Genomic DNA, 24151 nt, shown 5'->3' on the forward strand with positions numbered 1-24151 from the left:
AGCAGTATACACATCATAACACTTTCTTGCGCCCTCGAAAACATGAAAAGTGTGACACTTTCACTTGCTGCCCTAATTCTTCCTACTAGAGCATCTCTGTTGCCAGGTAAAATTGCGTAAATTACGTCATGCGTGTGCCCCACAAATATAAATCAGTTTATACACGAACAGGGTATCCAACAACTCGTTTCTATAAACCCCCTACTCTATTCGAATAAAAACCCTTGCAACCGAGACTTTTACTAGTGCTCTACCGTGAGCGAAGTCGTAACGTCAAAAATATACCTCTCCTCTCGTGAAAACATGAAAAAAACGTTTCCTTTTGCGAAAATCAAAAATGATTATAACTATGTCTCTCGGTCATGGCCATTACTCAATGGTTGCTAATTCCAGATGGCCGCCAGCCATATGAGAGCCTGCACGGTTGCTAGGTAACGTTGTCTGGCCATCCATGCATACCTTATCTCGCAGCCTGCACGGTTAATAGGTTGCACTTCCATCACACGTTTTGTGACGGTAATTTGTAATTTCGTAAGGCAAATTTTCAGATGAGCCTCAGCCATAGAATGGTGGTTGTGGTGGTGGTGATTGTTGTTTTTTAAAGAGGAAGTACATCATCCATAAGACATATGCTTTAACTTCCATCTAGTGAGTCGTAGAAAGACCGGGCGAGTTGGCCATGCGGTTAGAGGTGCGCGGCTGTGAGCTTGCATCCGGGAGATAGTGGGTTCGAATCCCACTGTCGGCAGCCCTGAAGATGGTTTTCCGTGGTTTCCCCATTTTCACACCAGGCAAATGCTGGGGTTGTACCTTAATGAAGGCCACGGACGCTTCCTTCCAACTCATAGCCCTTTCCTATCCCATCGTCACCATAAGACCTATCTGTGTCGGTGCGACGTGAAGCCATTAGGAAAAAAAGTCGTAGAAAGACTCGTTTGCTTCTAATATGGCCTTTAGTAAGAGAAGACTATTCCACTGCATTGGTGAAGCTAGTAAACTCGTGTCCTCATCCTGAGGTAGTGCAGCTCTTTTCAGACACGTCCCCAGTAGAGGTGAGTTGCATGTGCCATTTTAACCACATATCAGCCCTCCTGTCATTCTTAAATTTCTGACAGTATCGGGAATCGAACTTCGGCCTCCAAGGACGGCAGCTAATAGCACTAACCGTTACGCTACGGAGGCGAACACTGTTGAATCTGAGAGATTGTTGGTACATCTGGAGTTTGGATTGAAAATCTACTTCTACGAAACATTCGTTACTTTAGGCCACCTGAGTTGAATGTATGTGAAACACACGGTGCAACATAGTGTTTACAAAGCTATTTCAGGCACAGAACAACGACTGAATGTTCAGTAACTGGCAATCAAACCTTACTAGTGAACCGGAGTATAGTTATTTCGTAATGGTATATTTATTTTATTTATTTATTTATTTATTGATGTCTTTATTTGTGGCGAAGTTAGGGCTCTTGGCCCTCTCTTACACTTAACCACATTATGCGGCTATATACTGAATCCAAACTTAATATTCTAACTTAACACAGTGTATATAATATAATAGTAATATAACTTAATATAGTCTAAAACTAAAAGATTACATCATAAGTCTAAAATTAGAAAAATAATAAATAAATTCAATATTAACTACTCTAGGTGGAATTCATAAAATATAACAGTAATTTATGTAAACTTTTGGGAACTATTTACTCCAGATATTCACTCACACATTCACACATAACTACATGATATAGCCTACGTATTCCAGAGGAAATCTTTAGAATGTCTTTTGAAGGTAATTAATGAGGAACAATTTCTAATTTCAGGGGGTAAAGCATTCCATATTCTAGCGCCCGACACAAGGAAAGAATTACTGTAGGTAGATGTATGATGTGGAGGTATTGCAATTGTTGACCCAGATCGCGTGTCACGGTCATGAAAGGAGGATAGAAAACGGAAATTACTGGAGAGATATTCAGGTATATTTTCAGTCAAGAGTCGATAGATAAGGGTTGATACATGGTGATTCCTCTGCTGCTCTACCTTTAACCAAGAAAGTCGTGCATAAAAAGGGGATACATTCGAGGCAAAATTCAATGAAAAGATAAATCTAATGCAGGAGTTTAAAGCTCTCTGCAATTTCCTATTTTGTTCACTGGTAGCATCCAGCAACACAACATCACAATAGTTAAAAATTGGAAGTATCAATGTTTGAACCAGTTTTATTTTTAAGTTGAGAGGTATTACGGTCTGGTGAATCTTAAGGGGATGAAGTGATGAGTGAACTTTCCGGCATACGTTAGTGACATGCTCATCCCAGTTTAAAGTTACATTTATAGTGACTCCAAGGCTTTTTACTGATTTACAGAGTGGAATAGCAACGCCATTTAGTTGAATGACTGGAATTTGTAGACTGTGTAGATGGGCAAACAGTTTTCTCTGCCCTAGTATGATAGCTTGTGTTTTCGTTGGGTTGATGGAGAGAGAATTCTCAGCTGCATAACAGCTGATCTGCTCTAAGTTTCGGTTCATATTTTCAATAGCTGCATTTATGTCATTCACTTTTGTGTGGCAGTAAATTTGAAGGTCGTCGGCATAGAGATGGTAGTTGCAGTTTTTCAACTTAGAAGAGATGTCATTCAAATATAAAATAAATAACAGGGGGCCGAGTATAGAACCTTGTGGCACACCATTAACTTTGTACTTCCACTCCGTTCTCTTATCATTCATGACAACACACTGTCGTCGGTTATGGAGGTAGGAAGCGAACAATTTGAGAGCAGCGTGGCTAAGATGGAAGGAATGCAATTTCGCTATTAATATGTCCGTACTGATCGTGTTAAAAGCACTGCTGAAGTCTAGGAGAATGAGCACGGTCACTTTACGTTCGTCCATTGCTTTTCTTACGTCATCCGTAATTTTTAGAAGGGCAGTAGATGTACTATGTCCTTTTTTAAATCCAGATTGCAGGTGATCAAGTAACGAATGGTGCATCAAATATTGGAGCAGTTGTTCATGCATGAGTTTTTCTAAGACTTTCGAAAGTGAAGAAAGTATACAGACAGGTCGATAGTCAGATGGAGAATTTGCTAGAGATTCTTTTTGGTACTGGGAAAATTAAGGCATCCTTCCAAACAGTTGGGAAGTACCCTTCCGAAAGACATGAGTTACATATGCGGGTTAAAATTGGCAGTACTACATCTATCAAGGTAACGACGAAGGATATCGGGATGTCGTCCACTCCGATTGCTCGCGATTTGATTGATGTTAGTTTTCTTCTTACATCGTTTTCATTTACTTTACGAAATTTGAACAAAGGCCGTTGTGGCAACGGAGTAGATTGGAGAGAATTTATTGTTGTTTGTATAATATGAGGGTGGGTATTAACTATTTCTCTAGTAAAGTGGGCATTTAATTCATCTGGATTTATGTCATGCGTATTGGAGTTTGTAGTTTGCCTCCCAATACCTACGGATCTGAGTTGTTTCCAGGTACTTTTTGTGTTCAAGTTACTGGCTAATTGTTGGAAGTACGCATATTTTTTGTTTCTGATTATTTGTTTAACTTTATTTCTAAGCACACGGTACTTTTCAAAATCTTCAGTTGATAATGTCTGCTTGTAACATCTGTGTAGTGCATCTCGTTCAGCCATTGCGGACTTAATGTCATTTGATAACCATGTAGCAGCTTTGCGAGTCACACTAGCAGTACGTTTAGGTACGTGTTTGTTATACAATCCCAACAATAATGTGTTAAACCTCTTTACTTTTTCGTCATTGTCAGTCAAGTACAGTATTTCGTCCCACGGGCAGAGATTAGCATCTTGTATCAATTGTAGAGGATTTAACTTTTTCATGTCTCTATAGGTTATCCACTTCGGCTTTGTTTTGGGAACTTTCAAAGAATAAGCTAAATATATGAGATCGTGGTATGATATACCAGGTACAGAAGTTTGTCCGTGTTTCAGTATTTTCTGAGGATTGTTTGTGATAAGTAAATCTACTGGAGTGTGTGAGGATCCGTTAGCCGTGTGCACGTGGTGAGTGGGGTTAAGTGGCAACACTGACATGTTACAAGAGGTAAATATGTTCTGTAAACGATATGATTCAACGGAGTCTAATAACAGGTTTGTGTTAAAGTCGCCAAATATGAGTACGTGTTCGTAGGTAGGTACGAGTCTTAGTAAATTTTCTTCGAAGTCGGTGAAGTTTCCTGCTTTTGGTGGTTTGTAAACAACTCCAATCAGTACTTTAGTCTTATCAACAGATAGTTCTACAAACATATATTCAGTTAAGGTGTCAGTAGATAATGTCGAAGTTTGCATAATCTTCCCCGTTAAGGGGAGTTATGACTGAATTTGAAAACTTCTACAATTTACATGCTATTGGAACCAAATTTTATGTACACATGTATTGTAATACAGTTAGACCCTGTACTAAATTTTAGCTGTGTATGTACCTTGGTTCTGAAGTTATTATTTTTTTTGTCATTTAAAATGCACTCATGCGGAAAAGTCCCTTGCGATGAAGTTTTTGTCTGATGAAGCTAAAAATTTGCTGAAATGTAGCTCTTGCATACAGAAACAAAAGTTATAAACGGTTTTGTTATCAGAGTTATAGTTTTCCTTCCAGAAATTCTGAAATCTTCATTAAATTTTTTATTTAAAAATTCACAGCATGACCCAAATTCTACATCAGGAAATCAATAGAAAAAACCAGTCCATGTCAAAACCTATGATAACTTCCCATCCTAGCACATATAAGAGTAGACTCACCAAGTTTCATTCATTTCAGGTCACAATTGTGTCGCAAGGAGCATTTTTAAGACACAAATACATGAGAAAAAACAAATGTGAGAAAAATGCATAAGAAAATCAACTCACTTTAGAACTGTCCTGCAGCATACGTTGCACCTTCAGACCTCCTAAATCTTTCTTCTGTTGATATTTTTACCAGTTTGTGATGTTTTCTCTCCTTTTTGTGTTGTTCACTGGTCCTCATCCTGCTCCGAGCTACACGACGGTTGTCTTGTGATTTACACAATGACTGGGTGGTTGAAGAAAGAAGTGAATTCCTGATGGTATGAAGTGTCTCAGCTGTCTTGTAGTGTCCCATGTTGAACTCTGAGACTGCCCTGAGTATACCTAGTTCAAGTTTTGACTTGGAAATAAATACTTCCTTCGGACACTTAGACCAAACCATGCTGTGAAGTGACTCGTTGGCATTCTGGGTCTTACCAGCACAACAACGTCGCAACATTTCATCTGAAGCCAGTCGCTGATATACTGGTGCAATCTTGGTCACAACAGATGGCCTAAGCTTGCAAGTCATTCGACTATGACTGTCAACTGGTTTCCCCTCTGCCTGCTGTCTATTAAAGAAGCACCAAGAATCGACACCTTTGGGGCAAGTTATATGCTGAGGGTTGAGATCTGTTGACATGCAATGTCTAAGGGTAGAATAAATTGCCCTCTTCATTTTAGCCACATCTGGGATGTTGTTGACTATGGCATGTCTGAAATAATGCCCAAGCTTGGTCATGGTGGTTTCCGTCAAGCTGCCCTCTTTCCGCCCACCTAGTGTTTCACCCTTTGCCTTCCAATCTCTAACAGTATTGCGAAGAGCAGTGCCAAGGCGTTTTGATACATGATTAATGCACTCTTCCTTTACTATGGTGATACCTGGTCCATATACTTGAATCTGATTTAAATGAACATGAGTCTTAGCATCCCCATCTGACAACATGGTAGTGTAGCGGAACCCCTTGCCAAGTGACCTCCTCCACAGAATCTCTCCAATATCTTTTTCCATAGCATTGGAGGACCCACAATAATTCTTTTCACACTCACTAGAATTGTTATGACCTTCATACCATATATCAAATTCTGAACTATGTTTTCCCAAGTCCCTTTCAGCTACCACACACTTCTGACAGTACTTTGACAGCACATGGTAATCTAGCACAATACCAGTCTGAATGTCAATAGCAAACCCTACTCCATAGTTGGATGTGTGACCACGTTTATGCCAGCTCGCATCATATGATACACAAATATCTAATATTTCATTGTCATTAGCTCCATGTGAACTGCGTACAACTTGTGCAGCCATATCTAGTACTTCTTTCCTCATTAATTTTCCCTCATCAATTAAAAGTTTCAGGTGGGCTGAAAAAGGCCTAGGTCCTAAAGTGTTCATGCCCATACCAACTGAGAACTTTTCCAACCCTCGTTGACCCTTACCTAGAGTGCTAAATGTCTCAACCATAGCATTGTTGACATGAAAAGCAGGCCTCTGTGAATTATTATTTTTCACTCTTGGAGAACTATATAGATTTGCAGAAACATAATCACAATTTCTGCATTTAACAATAATTTTAGAGGAAAAACCATGGCTTTCTCTAAATTGAATGAAAATTGACTTGGTTCGACACTCACCACATAGTAGTTCTTTCACAAGTTCACTCCACACATCACTATGTACTAAGGTGTAATTTACAGGCGCAACATTAGAACATTTAGAGGTAGGGTAAGAATCAGAAAATGAGTCGATTTTTCTTTCTGAAACAGTAATAACTGGAGGTGGTAAGGTACTAGAAACAGGAACCTCCTCACTAGGCCTAAATGGAGCTGTACATGGCTTTACCTCCTGACATTTCCTTGCTGAATATCTCAATTTTGCAGCCAGACTTCTCCTAGAAGGGCGTTTCTTTTCTGACCTATAAGAAGTTCTGGGCCCTTTATCCATCATAACACAGGATGTTTGCCTAACCTAACAAAGTATATAACTACCAATACACTCGAAACAAAGCACTATCTCGTTATATACACTGAATTTAAAATATTAACACTATATATACACAGTAAAATGAACTTAGGTACTGCTTTTCACTGGATAAATAATTTTATCACTCAGGAATAAGATTTCTCGAGCAAAATGTATACAAATTAAAACAAGAACATGCGTCCACAACGCGATGTAAATAAATACTAACTGAAAAATGTAAACAAAGATAGAAGAGAAAATATGCAACCTTGAAAATACACTTGTGTGGCTCAAATAAATCTACTCTTGTTTTGCAACACATTTTTAGTTCCCTTTGCTGGACTAGTAAATTATTTCTCTTATTTTAGTATTTATTTTGACTACGTAGTAAACAAATGAAAGGAGACTGCGTAGCTGAGTGTCTGTCGTCCTCAGAGGGAAATGTTTCGCGCAATATTCAAAATTCCGAACAAACAACTCAACAACAACGAAGACTGTGGCGTCTCAGTAGAAAGAGGGCGTGGACCGGACATTAAATCCCACGCGCTCTCCCTTTAAATAGCCGCTGGGAGGTTTAAAAATGGCGCTGGAAGGAAATTTATAACATTTTCTGATAGAGAAAACATGGAGCTAATTTTTAAGCACAAAACTCAAAAAGTGATTTTTCGACATAAATTCCACAAATTTCAGTCATAACCCCCCTTAAATTGTTTTTGTAGTATAGAGCTACTCCTCCTCCACGGCGGTTCGGTCTATTGTGAAAAACTGCATTAAATCCTTCTATATTTACCGAGTTCAGAGGGACCGAGTCCTTCATCCAACTCTCACTAATTGCTACAACATTTACCATGCTTCCTTCAAAAATAGCTTTCAGCTCAGTGTGATGGGCAATTATAGACTGAGCATTGACATGGGCACACAATAATGAGCGGGGAAAGGACGAGAATTCTCTCTCCAGGTGACTGAGGGCGGGGTGAGAGGGGGTCAGGGAAAGAAAAGGGTGGGAGGGTTCAGTATCAAGGTGAAGGTTGTTTACCCTGCCCAGGGAGAAAGCTACGTTATTACCTGTGTTAGCCATAATCAAAAATAAACAGAGGGCAACTTACCATGGTTTCCTCTTGCCTACGTAAGCCATTTGAATCATTCAAACATTCACTCACACTAAACTTATAATAAAACCACTTATAATTAAAACGTAAATCCATGAGTCACGTATTCTACTAATCACCTAGCCCTGAAATAACAGCATTTAGTTCCGCTTTAGTGGTCACAGTGAATTTGTTTTTGTTTTTGCCTAGAACTACGATTCTTCCTTCCTGGGTCCAAACGTTACGCACTCCGAGCTGGTCTCGGGCTCGATTTAACAGATCTTTTCTAGAAGCAGTCAATGACTCCGTCACCAATAGTTTGGTGCCTTTGAAGAGCTTCTTAGCGCGCCAGACACGATCGCGAACATGAAACCGGACGAATTTGACTATAATCGGCCTGTTTCCCGAGGTCACAACTTCCGCAGCTGATCTGCGTAGAGGTCCCAATCTATGACAGCGATCGATGTCATCCGTCGATAATTCCACTTGTAGGTAAGATTTTACTGTCTCTGTCACTTTGGCATAGACATTCTCAGCCGGTTCTTCTTTCACCCCGTGTATGAGTAGACAGTTCCGTCTACTGTATTGTTCGGCTTCGTCAGCCCTGGCTTCGTGCTGGTCAAGACGCTGTTGAACAACTAGTAACTCCTCCTTTACATAAGAAATTTCCGCCGAGATGTACTGGCGAAAGTCTTTGAACTCGGAACAGAGCGAAGACAGATTTTCATCGGCGCGGTCGTTAGTGTTGGCGGCCCTGCTGGCAGTGGCTGATATCAACTGTTCCAAGCGAGCTTGGAACTCATCCATCCGTTTAACAAACTTTGTTTCAAAGTCCGACACACGCTTATTTACACTTTTTATGGACATGTTTTTACTAGAACTAGACGTCAGCTGTCTGGTGTAATTACTGACACACACTCGCCGAACCTGTCTGCTAATTATCTTGCTAATTCAGGCTGGGAACACAGAGCTCTCCTACACAACACACACAGCACGCGCCATCTTGATTTATGGGTATATTAGAAATGTTTGACCAATATCACGACGCATTTTGTACTTGTATGCCATCCTTTCCTCCAGGGTTAAAAGTTAAATCATTTTCGTCACTAAAATTATTTTCAGATAAATTATACTTGTCACTTAATCACTTTCATCACAAAATTCACTCTCCGTCCGCCTCTGTGGTGTAGTGGTTAGCGTAATTAGCTGCCACCCCCGGAGGCCCGGGTTCGATTCCCGGCTCTGCCACGAAATTTGAAAAGTGGTACGAGGGCTGGAACGGGGTCCACTCAGCCTCGGGAGGTCAACTGAGTAGAGGTGGGTTCGATTCCCACCTCAGCCATCCTGGAAGTGGTTTCCCGTGGTTTCCCACTTCTCCTCCAGGCGAATGCCGGGATGGTACTTAACTTAAGGCCACGGCCGCTTCCTTCCCTCTTCCTTGCCTATCCCTTCCAATCTTCCCATCCCTCCGCCTGGGCGAGGTACTGGTCATACTCCCCAGTTGTATCCCCCGACCAAGAGTCTGAAGCTCCAGGACACTGCCCTTGAGGCGGTAGAGGTGGGATCCCTCGCTAAGTCCGAGGGAAAAACCGAACCTTTAGGGTAAACAGATGATGATGATGATGATGAATTCACTCTCCCCTGACACGAATTCTTTATTGTAGTCGCTTTCATGCTACTTAGAAAAATCCTTCTCTCTAGCAGTTCTATTTCATACTGACGGATGTAGATTTTTAATTTTTAGAGATATATTTGATTTTGATTTAGGAAGTTTTTGAATTGTTTTGAACTAAATTATAATAATCGTATGACCGATATCTTGCCTGTGACCTGAAGTAGAATTGTGTAAGAACACATACACAACTATTCCTTATGCCAACTTGGGGTCCACCATAGACGTATACAGAACAGTTTCTTAGTTAGGCACCTTCTATAGTCTGCGCCAAATGGGAAGCAGGTTCCATTTCGGTCGTTTTTAAGAGGAAGGGATAACGCGACAAAATAGCAGCCGTTTGGTTGGAGTAGCCTGAGTAGCCTCTAGAGGCCAAGACGCTTCCCATTTGACACAGACTATGGTTATTATTTCAATCATTTAATCATTAGGAAATACTTGTTATTAACAGAAAAATAAACTTGCTTGAGCTCTTGACATTAAACGACGTGAACTCTGAGGGCTCCGCCTTATCTTTACCTCTCTGGGTTTTGGTAGGAAACAAGGAAGTGAGAATCATGCCACAGGAAGGCAGATAAATCTACCAAAAATTCAAACACAGACATATACTCAATGTTTGCTATTTACGGGGGATTCGAATGTTTGAACTTGGTGTTCTTTCAAGAGGACTTCAGGCGTTAGGATGTTATGTCAGCGTTGATCCCAGGAGCTGTCATTACAAACAATTATAGAGTGCCAAACCATTCACCAGCCTGTGAATAAATGGCAGCGAACACCTTCTAGAATCTATCTTCTCGGCCAGTTCGTAGCTGACGATGACGGCACAGGGTGTAGTAGCTGTCACTACAAACAACACCACAGTTTTGTGTTACTCATCAGCCTGTGAGTCTGCGGCAATGTACACCTCGCTGTAGATCCTAGAAAGTAACCACCACCACAGATTTCAGCTGTCATTACGAACAACAATAGAATTCTACTGTATGGTACTCACCGGCTTGTGAGTCTGTGGCAGCGTACACCTCGCTGTAAACCCCCGTACCTAACTTCTCGGCAATCTGATAGCGGTCCCCGGGGTCGGGGAGATTCTCCAGCTTCAGTTCACTCCCGGCCATGTTACTCGATCAGTGATCTGTAATCAAGAATGAATTCATAAATCCTTGCTTTGGGAAAGGGACATTTGACAAAAGTATTCATGTTTCTGAGTCAAAAAATTAGGAAGTGATACACACCAATTTCACTGACAGCGCCCTACTTGTTAAATAAAACATGTTCCCTGATCTACATTCCATATCCTATAATTGTCCTTGCATGCCAATGTCAGATGTTTTGAAGATAATATACATATTACTTTATGGATTGTCAGGCTTCTCAGCCTCCAGAGTATGTCTCTGTGAGTGAGCTAAACGTCCGCATAAACCTCTGTTTGCAGCTAGCTCTGAGGTCTGCTCTGATTCAGATCATATTATCCTTATATCATTAAGCAATACGCCTTAGCTAATACCAAATAGCTGAATATGATAATAGTGGAAACTCCTGCGAGAAATTGGTGACATCACTTGTGTGAGACATCCAGCGGTTCGCGCAGATAACTACGCTTGCTATTGCCGTCAGCTGACATGATATATCTGATATTTTTGATTCTTTCACTCTCAGTAACACCAAAGTGTACAGGAGACCTTTAAGTAATGACTGGAGGCATATGAAAAAGCTTGTTGATGAAATTTGCGATTTATTTATTTACTCGTGTCAGAAGCATACTTAATCATACAGTTAAAATAAAGTGATAATTAGACTATTTACAAAACTTAGAAAAATGGACAAACAAAATAAAATTCACCAAATTTACTATACATCTAGATGGTGTTTTTCCAAAACTGGGCCACACCTATGGCATTGTCATCAGCAAGCATTAAATCTTGCTCTGAACATGAAAATGGGCAGAGAGGATATTTATACATGTGGATTACTGTTTGTTCTTCACCGCAGTCGCACTTGCTGTCCTCTGATGTGAAGCCCCATAACTTAAGTGAGGACATAGCCCTGCCGACACCAGTTCTTAATCGGTTAAGGGACCTCCAAACACTCCAGTCTTCATTGTAACCAGCCGGAAGATGTTCACGCGGCTCCATCCATTCTTGCTGCTTAGATTTCCACAAGGAAAGTCTTGCCTTATCTGGTGGTCCTTTCAAGGGCTTTGATGTCTGGAGGAAACTTTTCCTGGATTTCAGACTAGATTGAGATTGATGATGACCAAACAGCGGGTGAGCTTCAACGTTCTCAATCTTCAGTCGTTCTTGATCAGCAGCGATTTCTCGACGAATACTTGGAGGTGCAATGCCAGCAAGACAGTGTAGCTTCTCAACAGGGGTAGGTTTCAGGCATCCTGTGATTAATATACAAGTTTCATTCAGGGCAGGGTCCACAGTCTTGGCGTGGGATGATCTATACCACACAGAGGATGCGTATTCTGCAGCAGAGTAACACAGAGCCAATGCAGTGGTTCCAAGAACTTGTGCCCTTGCACCCCAGTTTGTACCTCTCAGCTTCCTCAGGATGTCGTTTCTGGCACTGACTTTATGTTTGATGTTGGAACAGTGTTTTCTGAAAGTGAGAGAGCGGTCCAGCGTTACCCCTAGGTACTTTGGGGTGAAAAAATGTATTGAGGAACTACAGACAATCCGTTTTGCATTTCATTGTTGGGTGGACAATTTTTCGGTTTTGTAACTATTGTGGTTAGAGTTGCAAAACTATTATGATTTCCGTTATGTGTTAAAAAGGAGGATCACACAGGATTGCATTGAAATTTTTTCATTCATTAGAGCAAGGGGAGGTAAGACTGATGCAACAAAAGTTTGCAGTGCCAACAGTGCTTTCTGCTTCTGATGACAGTGATTGTGAATTTAATGCAGCAAACTTTCTACTGACTCATGATGATGTCATGAAGTGCCATATTGAAGTGAATGCTAGTATACAGAGTGAGCTAAGTGATAAAAACATGTTATTACTACGAGGTAGTACAAGAAAATGCAGACCATTATGTCATGCGCTTGAGATATAGCAAGTTTCTTCATGCTGTATCTAGGGATGTATTGTCAACTTATGATAATGGTTGTAGTATGAGAAAAGTGCACAGATAAACGAAGAAGTATGGCGATATTTGTAAAATGCTGTTTCCAGATGCGTGTAGGGAGAAAGTTTTCTGCTAGAATGTCAGCAATATTTGAAAACAGTTTTGGTCAGTTTTTGTTGGAAAGCACATACAGGATCAGAAGTGAATTAATTGACAGTTGTATACCAATCAATCACTACTGATCTGCATTTAGGGCAGTCGCCCAGGTGGCAGATTCCCTATCTGTTGTTTTCCTAGCTTTTTCTTAAATGATCGCAAAGAAATTGGAAAATTATTGAACATTTCCGTTAGTAAGTTATTCCAATCTCTAACTCCCCTTCCTATAAACGAAATTTTCGCCCCAATTTGTCCTCTTGAATTTCAACTTTATCTTCATATTGTGATCTTTCCTACTTTTAAAGACACCACTCAAACTTATTCGTCTACTGATCTCCTCCCACACCATCTCTCCACTGACAGCTCGGAACATACCACTTAATCGAGCAGCTCGTCTCCTTTCTCCCAAGTCTTCCCAGCCCAAACTTTGGAACATTTTTGTAACACTACTATTTTGTCGGAAATCACCCAGAACAAATCGAGCTGCTTTTCTTTGGATTTTTTTCCAGTTCTTGAATCAAGTAATCCTGGTGAGGGTCCCATGCACTGGAACCATACTCTAGTTGGGGTCTTACCAGAGACTTATATGCCCTCTCCTTTACATCCTTACTACAACCCCTAAATGCCCTCATAACCATGTGCATAGATCTGTACCCTTTATTAACAATCATATTTATGTGATTACCCCAATGCAGGTCTTTTCTTATATTAACATCTAGGTACTTACAATGATCCCCAAAAGGAACTTTCACCCCATCAACACAGTAATTAAAACTTTTCCTATTTGCGAAACTCACAACCTGACTTTTAACCCCGTTTATCATCATACCATTGCCCACCGTCCATCTCACAACACTATCGAGGTCACCCTGAAGCCGCTTACAATCTTGCAACTTATTTATTACTCTGTACAGAATAACATCATCTGCGAAAAGCCTTATCTCTGATTCCATTTCTTTACACATATCATTGATATATACAAAAAAAAAAAAGGTCCAATAATACTGCCTTGAGGAATTCCCCTCTTAATTATTACAGCGTCAGATAACGCTTTGCCTACTCTCATTCTCTGAGTTCTGTTTTCTAGAAATATAGCCACCCATTCAGTCACTGTTTTTTCTAGTCCAATTGCACTCAGTTTTGCCAGTAGTCTCCCGTGATCTACCCTATCAGGTGCCTTAGATGGGTCAATCACAATACAGTCCAATTGACCTCCTGAATCCAGGATATCTGCTATATCTTGCTGAAATCCTACAAGCTGAGCTTCAGTGGAATAACCTTTCCTAAATCCAAACTGCCTTCTGTCAAACCAGTTATTAATTTCGCAAACATGTCTTATGTAATCAGAAAGAATGCTTTCCCAAAGCTTACATACAATGCATGTCAAACTGACTGGCCTGTAATTTTCAGCTTTATGTCTATCACCATTTCCTTTATATACAGGGGCTACTATAGCAAATCTCCATTGATTTGGTATAGCTCCTTCAACCAAACAATAGTCAAATAAGTGTTTCAGATATGGTACTATATCCCAACCCATTGCTTTTAGTATATCCCCAGAAATCTTATCAATTCCAGCTGCTTTTCTAGTTTTCAACTTTTCTATCTTACTGTAAATGTCATTGTTATCATAGGTAAATTTTAATACTTCTTTAGTATTAGTCACCTCCCCTATCTGGACATTATCCTTGTAACCAATAATCTTTACATACTGCTGACTGAATACTTCTGCCTTTTGAAGATCCTCGCAAACACATTCCCCTTGTTCATTAATGATTCCTGGAATGTCCTTCTTTGAACCAGTTTCTGCCTTAAAGTACCTATACACTAAACTTTGTATGACCACCAATTATGCTTGCCATCATGTTATCCTAGCTGACTTCTTTGCTAGATTCAACTTCAACTTCAATTTCTCCTTACTTCCATAACCATTTCTAACTCTATTTCGTTCCAACCTGAACCTCCTTCTTAGTCTCTTTACTTCTCTGTTATAATATAGTGAATCTTTACCATTCATTACCACCTTTAAAGGTACAAACCTATTTTCACATTCCTCAACAATTGCTTTAAACCCATCCCAGAGTCTGTTTACATTTTTATTTACCATTTTCCAGCGATCATAGTTACTTATTAGAAACTCCCTCATGCCTGTTTTATCAGCCATATGGTACTGCCTAATAGGCCTAATTTTAATACCTTGCTTTCTTTAACATTTATTTTTAACTACGACAAAAACAGCTTCGTGATCACTAATACCATCTATTACTTCGGTTTCTCTATAGAGCTCATCTGGTTTTATCAGTACCACATCCAAAATATTCTTCCCTCTAGTTGGTTCCATCACTTTCTGAATCAGGTGCCCTTCCCATATTAACTTATTTGCCGTTTGTTGTTCATGCTTCCTGTCGTTCGCATTACCTTACCAATTGACACCTGGTAAATTGAGATCATCCGTTGCAATCACGTTCCTTTCCTTATCGTTTCCCGCATAGCTGATTATCTTATAAAAAAATTCTGACTCAGCGTGAGCGCTACGCTTTCCCGGTCTGTACACTCCAGTTTTCCAGCGATCATAGTTACTTTTTAGAAACTCCCTCATGCCTGTTTTATCAGCCATATGGTATTGCCTAATAGTCCTAATTTTTAATTCCTTCCTTAGAGATGAGCCTTATACCCAGAATTTAATGTTTTTCATCCTTAACTTTTTCGTAGCTTACAAATTCTTCTTTCACCAGAATGAATACTCCTCCTCCTACCATTCCTATCCTATCTCTCCGATACACACTCCAGTTCCGTGATTATATTTCTGCATCCATTATATCATTTCTGAGCCATGATTCAATCAATGGATTAATGTAGTGGAGGTATCTGTAACAGTGGAATGAAGGAACTGATTCACACGTATTTCAAAGGCTTATGTGAAAGGTGGTTCTGCTAGAGGGTAACACCCTTTCTCGGGCCAGGAGATGAGATGAGTTGAGGTGATGTGAGGTGTGGTCACCTATACTAGGGACTCTCTCGGCGTTCGAGTTTGTAAAGAGAATGGAAAACCCTTCTCAGGACAGCGGACGTTGAGAGCCGCCCACCACCTCCCGAACGCAGAGCGACAAAGCCATGGTAACGCCGTGGTCACCGTTAGTCGAAGCAACTCTGTTCTGTAACAGAACAAATAATTCGCCAGATAAAACTCTTGCCGCTGAAAATATCCAACTGAATAAGATATTACATGTGGGATTTGCTTTTGCAAATCTTTGCAGTGTTATCAGACTGCAGTCATAACATGATGGTCGAGTGTTTTAATCTATCTACTTATCTATCTATATCTATCAACATATATGGTATATAAAATAAGAGTTTTGTCTGTTCATTATTCAGAATTTAAAAAAGAATGATATTTCTGTATCGGTTGTGTTCCCAGTAACAAGGACATGCATTTTTAAATTTTCCGTCGTCTCTGTACATATGTATATACGCGCATCACGAGAAAATGGCTGAAGGGAATTTAATCGGCAAGTAAAGTCAAAGAATGAGACACTACAATCTAGGCTATAAACATTTTTATTTACTCTGAGTGAAATGGTAGTTTAAGGGAAGGCCTAACATTTAATTCTGACATACCTATGTTGTTAGTGGTCCTATCGATAAATACTACATAACTGAAGTTATAGAGAGTGAAATTGTCGATCATTTATATCTTATACATTGTTGTCGTACCGGCTATGATAAGAGATATTCATAACTAGCATTTGTACCCGTTGTTCGCACAGGAATTTGTAATGGAATACAGATGTTTTTCATGAATTTATGCGAATTTACATGCCAGTATTCAAACTTTTTGCACAGCATTTAAAACGTGAACGTAACGTGAATTGCAATAAAGATGAAGAAAGTCGAGAAGAATGAGGAGGATTACAGAGTTTATTGTACGGTGAAGTTCCTGTTCCGAAGTTGTGCGAAATTCTCTTTGCTTCTCTGTTACATATTGTTGTTTCTCTAACCACTGGAGTGGCACTGTGGCTGAATGCTCATGAAACCCATCGCTGATGATAACCTCCCTTATTATTTGTTGATCAAAAACTGTAAAATGGCTCTTTATTTCTTTCCGTTAACCCAACTTGAGGTGACATGCACGAAGTGTTCCACGGGACTTAGATTCAAAATCCAAAATTTCGTAAGCATCTCCATTATTTACCGTTGTACGATACATACGTATACAGCATATAATAACGGATATAACATGTACTTTCGATAGAACAAATTTAACAAATATATATTGAGAATAATCTATAGGCCCTATAAATAAAGTTGTAGGGGCTCCGCTATCTGTAATTTCGTTTGTTTTCCCATTTTTTCAGATATTTATCCGTTTTAGGTCAACTCAAAACCGAATCGGCGGTTTTTATTTTTCGTGTCTGTTTGTTTGTCTGTCTGTTTGTTCCACCATCACGGCGAAACGGCTGGATAGATCTCAACCAAACTTCATATTTAGATTATACTCATCCAGAGGAAGGTTTCGATATGCATATCATATTAAAATCTTTGAATAGACGGGGGGTTTATAGGTTTTCCTCCATTTTCTCTTATACTATTATCCATTTCCTCTTATACTATTGATTTTCTGTAAACTCCGTGGACCGTATGTGAAACGCATCTTACTTATAAACAACTTTCGTTGTGTTCATAATTTACCTTACTCTTCAAATGGCGGAGAAATTTACTATTTTCTGCGGGTATCATGCTCTGCATTGAGTGACCGACAGACCGACAACGAACCTACAGGTTACCATGGCAACGTCTCTGACTGCATGCCAGCAGGGAAGTATCGTATTGCCATTTTCCTCATCATGCTTTTAAAATCGTGGTAGAGGAGATTTACGTAGTGTTATGGTTTTGTGAGGATTGGGGATAAGTTTCCAAGTACGGCACCAGTTCGAGAGGGCATTAAGTGAGGACTGTAGCAGAGCTGCATCTGACGAATTCCTGATCTCCCTAAATATCACGCAGTCGTCAGCAAAAAAGTAGGATATTCGCTGTTTCGTTGAGTTCGGACAGCAGATCGTCAATAAACAAGGAACTCAGCGAGGGGCCAAGAGCACTGCCTTGTGGGACACCGGAGGTGACTGGTAACCATGAGGATGAAGTGCGTGATATTACCACTCTCTGCCAACGGTTATGTAGGAAGCCAGCAAGAAGGGTCAGCAGACTGCCATGCATATTAAATCGTTCGGAGAGTTTATGGAGCAATAGAGTATGGTCTACAGAATCGAAAGCTTTCAAAATGTCTACGTAGCAGATATCCAGCTGTGATTTATCTGCAATGGCATGTGATGCAAAGCTATGCAGAGTGGCCAGGTTTGTTAGACAAGAGCCACCTGGTAGAAAACCATGCTGCTTGGTTGAGATATAGGGCAAGGTGAATGCGAAGAGACGCTGGTGTATATTTTTTTCAAAGATAAAGGAATATAATAACAATAATAACAATGAAATATTTACTCGGTTAGTAATTCAAGGGAAAATATTACATTTTTAAAACAAATATTACGCCATTAAATGGTTAAATATATATTAATGTTCATTTTAGTATGGTCTTTAACAAAAATGTACGATGATGATCTAGTTGAAGCATAAACAAAGTATTTATTATATTATATCATGACCTACTTATTTTAACAGAATATTAATTTAAATCTGCCATAAGAAGGCTATATAGATTTAGTAAAAACGAATGCTTATACAAAATATAGATTTGTGTCAACTTTCAATTTGTGTCCCGTATTTTGATTTTGAAAATCTGGTCACCCTAACATAGTATATTCTCAATGTGGGAAGTAATCTGGGGGTGGATAGTATACCCTAAAACACAAAACGTCCATATTCCTTACGGTCGATCGTTTAAGAACTACGCTTGTTCGAGTTATTAGATGGAATGGTGGGGGGTGGGGCGTGTTTTTCGTATTTAGGATTAAGTTTGGAGTCAGACATGCCGTTAAGGACATTGCAGTACTTCACCACTGCATGGAACAAAGTGACTATCGATACCTGGAGTGGTCGAACGTGTCCAACAAGCAATAAGGTGGCGTGTTCAGGCGCATGGTGGACCTTTCAAGGACTTTTTGTATTAGAATGCAGTTTTCTTGCAGATACACAAACATGGTGGCAAATACTTGACGTTGGGTATGCCAGTAAGGCTATTACCAATAATTCCCGTACAAAGTTGGAAAGTCTGTAACTCGTAAACGATCGTAGGGCATATGTTCAGAGGGATTTTTTGTGCTGTTTTGGAGTGTACTATCCAGGGCTGTATTCGAGAGTATATGTGGGTATACATCGTATGCCTTCTGATCTCTTGGGTATACTTTCTACTTTGGCTTCTTTTCTGCTTCATTTCATCATTCTGTCAGTGAGTTTAAACTCTTCGGTTACGCTCGTAATCGTGAACATCGAGGGTTCAACTAGATGACTAACATTATCAGCCATCACTTATTTCAGGTCACCATTATTCGTTGTTTACGTCTCCAGCCTTATGTTAATACATTCAAATGCCTCACCAGTCTGTTGACCGATTTAAGCCTGACAAATATATGAAGACGTGGCTGCAAAACTACCGTTCTGAATCATTCACGAATTTAAATGTGTGATAAAAAATGAACACAGACACCTTGGTTTGTTTTTAGTAAATGGAAGTAGATCCAGTAGAAAAACTACTCTGTAAGCACATTCAGATTTTCAAACTAGTGCATTCAAATATGTATCTCTTCTTTGTCATCATAAAATGTATTCTATATTGAACCCATATCCCAAGGGATATGCCTGATGTATACGAAATTCAAGGGTGTTTGTTACAACTCTCTGTAACCCACTAATTTTAAACGCCAGGGTGTCTTGCATCTGGGATTTATCATGCCTTGTGTTAGAGTATACCCTGTGAGACTACAGCGCTGGTATTATCTACCCCCGAATATTTACTACCCTGTACAGTAGCGTCGTGTGATTATTATTGCCTCATTCTAGTACTATTACATAAGTAGTGTATAATTCGCAAATTAAGTTTTGTCTATCTGTTAAACTAATACAATTTACTAAGACATGTGAGTTATATCAATGTAGGACTCGACAAGGAATTATATTTCATATGCACACTCAGTTATGACCACATCGTTTAAGAATTATTTTTTCTCAGGATGAATTTTCCTGGCCGTCTGATCATTTAATGACATATTTCTTGTTTCAGCCAAAATTCGTTACTTGTACTTCGTAAATTTAACGGAAGAAGGAATTATATTTTGCCACTTACATATTGAGAATTCTATGTATTCCATTCACCGGGATTACATTATTCAATTTTTATTAGCACCGAGCTCGATAGCTGCAGTCCCTTAAGTGCGGCCAGTATCCAGTATTCGGGAGATAGTAGGTTCGAACCCCACTGTCGGCAGCCTTGAAAATGGTTTTCCGTGGTTTCCCATTTTCACACCAGGCAAATGCTGGGGCTGTACCTTAATTAAGGCCACGGCCGCTTCCTTTCCACTCCTAGCCCTTCCCTGTCCCATCGCCGCTATAAGACCTATCTGTGTCGGTGCGACGTAAAGCAACTAGAAAATAATGGCTGTGAAACAAAAATATTATTTTCTCAAATTTGTTTTAATGTATTGTGGCAGATATATGATACGGAACATCGACATAAAACTAACACATGTGGACCATTGACGTATTCGCCTTAGCCCTAAAATGAAATGTCGCATGGCTTTTAGTGCCGGGATATCCCAGGACGGGTTTGGCTCGCCAGCTGCAGGTCTTTCTATTTGAGTCCCGTAGGCGACCTGCGCGTCGTGATGAGGACGAAATGATGATGATAACAACACATACACACAGCCCTCGTGCCATTGGATGTAACCAATTACGGTTAAAATCCCCGACCCGGGCGGGAATCGAACCCGGGACCCTGTGAACCGAAGGCCAGTAAGCTGACCGTTCAGCCAACGAGTCGGACAGCCCTAAAATGAAGACAATAGATAAATGTTCAAACTGATGTTGCACCAACTTAAGGTGAAATATAAGTAACGTATACGGCATATCTATGATCTGGATTAATTACGGGCACTTACGGAAATAAAGTTTGCTGCCTCTTTTTGGCTATGGAATATATCTATGGGAATAGTTCCTTTCAGGCTGTTACATCTTTAGCTGTTCTTGAAAGCACTAGAAGAGCATATACAAAGTCCCACCACTTGCAGTGTCCACCTCCGTAGCGTAACGGTCAGTGTTATTAGATGCCGTCCTCGGGAGCCCGGGTTCGATTCCTGGTACTGCCGGAGATTTAATAATGGCAGGAGGGCTGGTTTGTAGTTGAAATGGTACATGCAGCTCACCTCTGTTGGGGTGTGCCTGAAAAGAGCTGCACCACCCCGGTATGAGGACACGAGTTTGCATTTACCACTTGTAGTGTCGGGTAACAGTCATATTAATTTCACTTATAACTAACACATTGTTGTAACAAAGGATGCTGTGTGGAAACCACGTCGTATGTATAAAGAGAATACGTGGAATCTTTAAATACAGCCCATCATTTAAGCTTTTTTTATTGATTATTCGACCTAGATATGATAGAGAAGAAAAAGACGAAAACTGTGACGTGGGTATTTCAACCGTCTTGCCACCAGAGGTCGTGAGCGTGCTGCAACCTGTGGCCCTCAGAACGTCCTCGACTGATCCCCGGGAGAGAGGATCGTCTGACGAATAAGAGCAGATCCAACTGTTCCGGTTCCCGCGATTCAGGCCCTCGTGTTTTGTTGTCAGAAATAATAAACAAGTTGAGATTTTCACATGGTTTTGCTTTTTCATTTAAATTTTCAAAGTCACTTACACCACTGACTTTATAGTACTCATTCGGTTTGTACAACATCCACATTAAATACGGCTTCTGAGTTCCATTCATCAAAAATACAGTCGGCTTACCATCCTATCTCATCATCGAAAACAAGTCATTCTTATAATTCGCCCAAAAATGACTGAATTTTGATTGGGTATTAGAAACGACAAATTCATTTCTACACATTCATCCAAGAATACACGATTTCCAATCATCGATTAATACGTACATAGTTCTGAATACATCATAACACGCCTTCTTTTAGACGTAGAATCAAAATGTTCATGGACATGTAGCCTATAATAAGTGATCAGGCATCTCCTCTACGATCACTGTGACGTATTTCACTGGTGGCCTTCAAGTACGGAGTCACACATACATCGGACCTAAACTACATTTCTCCTTTCTTTCACAATCTTACTTTCACGTCGCACCGACACGGATAGATCTTACGGCGATGATGGGATAGGAAAGAGCTACGAGTAGGAAGGAAGCGGCCGTGGTCTTAATTAAGGTACAGCCCCAGCATTTGCCTGGTGTGAAAATGCGAAACACGGAAAACCATCTTCAGGGCTTCTGACTATCGGGTCCGAACCCACTATCTCCAGAATGCAAGTTCATAGCTACGTGACCGCACAGTCACTTGGTCGGTGCTGGCTAATCCATATTGAGTACTTGGTAAGAACAACTCTTCTGCATACACATCATAAATTATATTTAATGGATACGAATGTTGACCTGGAGCAATAACTACAGAGTTCTCCTCGTTCCAGATCATGGTAAATTGATTGGAGTTTATAACCTGAGTCAAGAATGTTGTAAATAGTCACTTTCCCACTATCTACTCTCAGTTCGTTATGACCATTGTTACTGTTCACCACTGACCAGTCAATATATATTTGACAATGTTTATACAGTGGCCGAACTACCAAGAATCGTAACCAAGCCTTCGCTGCACTTTTCTTTAAACATACGCGTAAAATAGGAAGATTCGTCATAAGGTTTTTCTTGATATTGACTTTAACGTACGATCATTTATTGTCTCGGGAATCGCTTCACCATATTGACCAGATAACAAGGAACGTTTAATAATAATAATAATAATAATAATAATAATAATAATAATAATAATAATAATAATAATAATAATAATAATAATAATAATAATAATAATAATAATAATAATAATAATAATAATAATTGTTACCGTGGTTTGGTGGATTAGCAGAGGTGAAAGAAGGTGCGGGGGTGAACGGGTCTCAAACTACGAAATTAAAGTTAATTTAAAATTTAACAAGGTTATATTTTCTTTTCAAAATTCAGAAATAACAAGAATGGCAGGTACAGAGTAGCAAGGCAACAAAAGTACAATTACAGTATTTACGGGATTTGGGCTTCGAGCCCCGAACTCACAATTCTTGGGCAATTAGCCCAACTTTACTCCAAAATAAGTTTTAACAGAGGGGCAGAAAACCCCATTCATGCCCAGGAGCACTTGCTCCAAATTACACAGAAAAGCCTCCTCGAGGCATACAACACTCAATTTTCAAGAAAGAGCCACTCGCTCTCAAACTTTAAGCCTATCAAAGGCCACACCAAACTCCACCTTCAAGTTGTCCTCTAAGGACATAAACACAGGGGTAAAATACCCAACCTACTGAGGCCTATTAAGTGAGAAAAGGTTAATTACATGGCCTCTAAAATACCAATTTGAGAGGAGGCGATCTGCACTCCTAATACATTTTGTTTAAAACCTAATCTGGCTCTAGGCCGCTAATGCAAGGGCTAATCCCATACTAAAGAGGTGACTTTAGAAAGAAACAATTTACATTACGTTAAGGAAGAATCGGTTGTGAAAAAATAAGTTCACCTCAAAACAATATGAGTGGGAGCTCGAGAGGGTTAAGCACTCTCTATCCCAATATGTAGCTTTAAAAGAGAATAGATGCTAAGAGTCTTTACATTTTAGGGAAAAGCTACATGGTGGAAAAGCTTCGGACCCGCCCCGAGAGTTAAACTGCTGAGCTAGCAAGAAAAGAAGTTATTAAACGGCCATTACCTTGTTGTTGAACTGCTGCCCGAAGAAAGAGGCGCTTCCCGCCCCCTGCTACGTACTTTACACTTTGAAAGTTGGTACTGAAGTGGCGCAGAGACCCTAAAATCAGCAGTTTATATACTCTCGCGGAAAGTTCGAGGCGTTTCAGGAATAAGAACACCCTCCCACAAAAACTTTATTGGCTAGGGTTAAGCAGCATATTCAAGTTGGAGAAGATACACCTGATTGGTTATAAATTAATTAAAGAAATTCGGGATTGGCTAAATTCAAAACAAGGGGAAGGAAAGGGTTATACAGCCAACTGAAACAATAACAGAAAGAAATTTAACAAGAAACAAACTTTTGAAATAAAAATTTCTCCGAAAAAAACAGTTCTTTCACTTCGCACTAGGGTGCACTATTGTAGTTCTTCAGTAGTGTCCTCTAGAAGAGAAAGTTCACACTTCTTACTACAGGTAAAACAAAAATACATCGAAAAC

The 24151-nt window shown here is 39.9% G+C and overlaps 1 protein-coding gene across 1 annotated transcript in view; it reads right to left on the minus strand.

The window, feature by feature from the left end:
- ninaC (STKc_myosinIII_N_like and MYSc_Myo21 domain-containing protein ninaC) overlaps positions 1-24151 on the minus strand; it is a 373628-nt gene that overhangs the window by 321628 nt on the left and 27849 nt on the right. The window contains exon 2 of the mRNA XM_068227259.1: positions 10513-10650. Coding sequence (XP_068083360.1) covers positions 10513-10633 — 121 coding nt within the window. The 5' untranslated portion in view covers positions 10634-10650. The remainder of the gene's footprint in view (positions 1-10512; positions 10651-24151) is intronic.

This window comes from Anabrus simplex, chromosome 4 (assembly GCF_040414725.1).
Source record: "Anabrus simplex isolate iqAnaSimp1 chromosome 4, ASM4041472v1, whole genome shotgun sequence".
In the NCBI taxonomy this organism is placed as follows: Eukaryota; Metazoa; Arthropoda; class Insecta; order Orthoptera; family Tettigoniidae; genus Anabrus; species Anabrus simplex.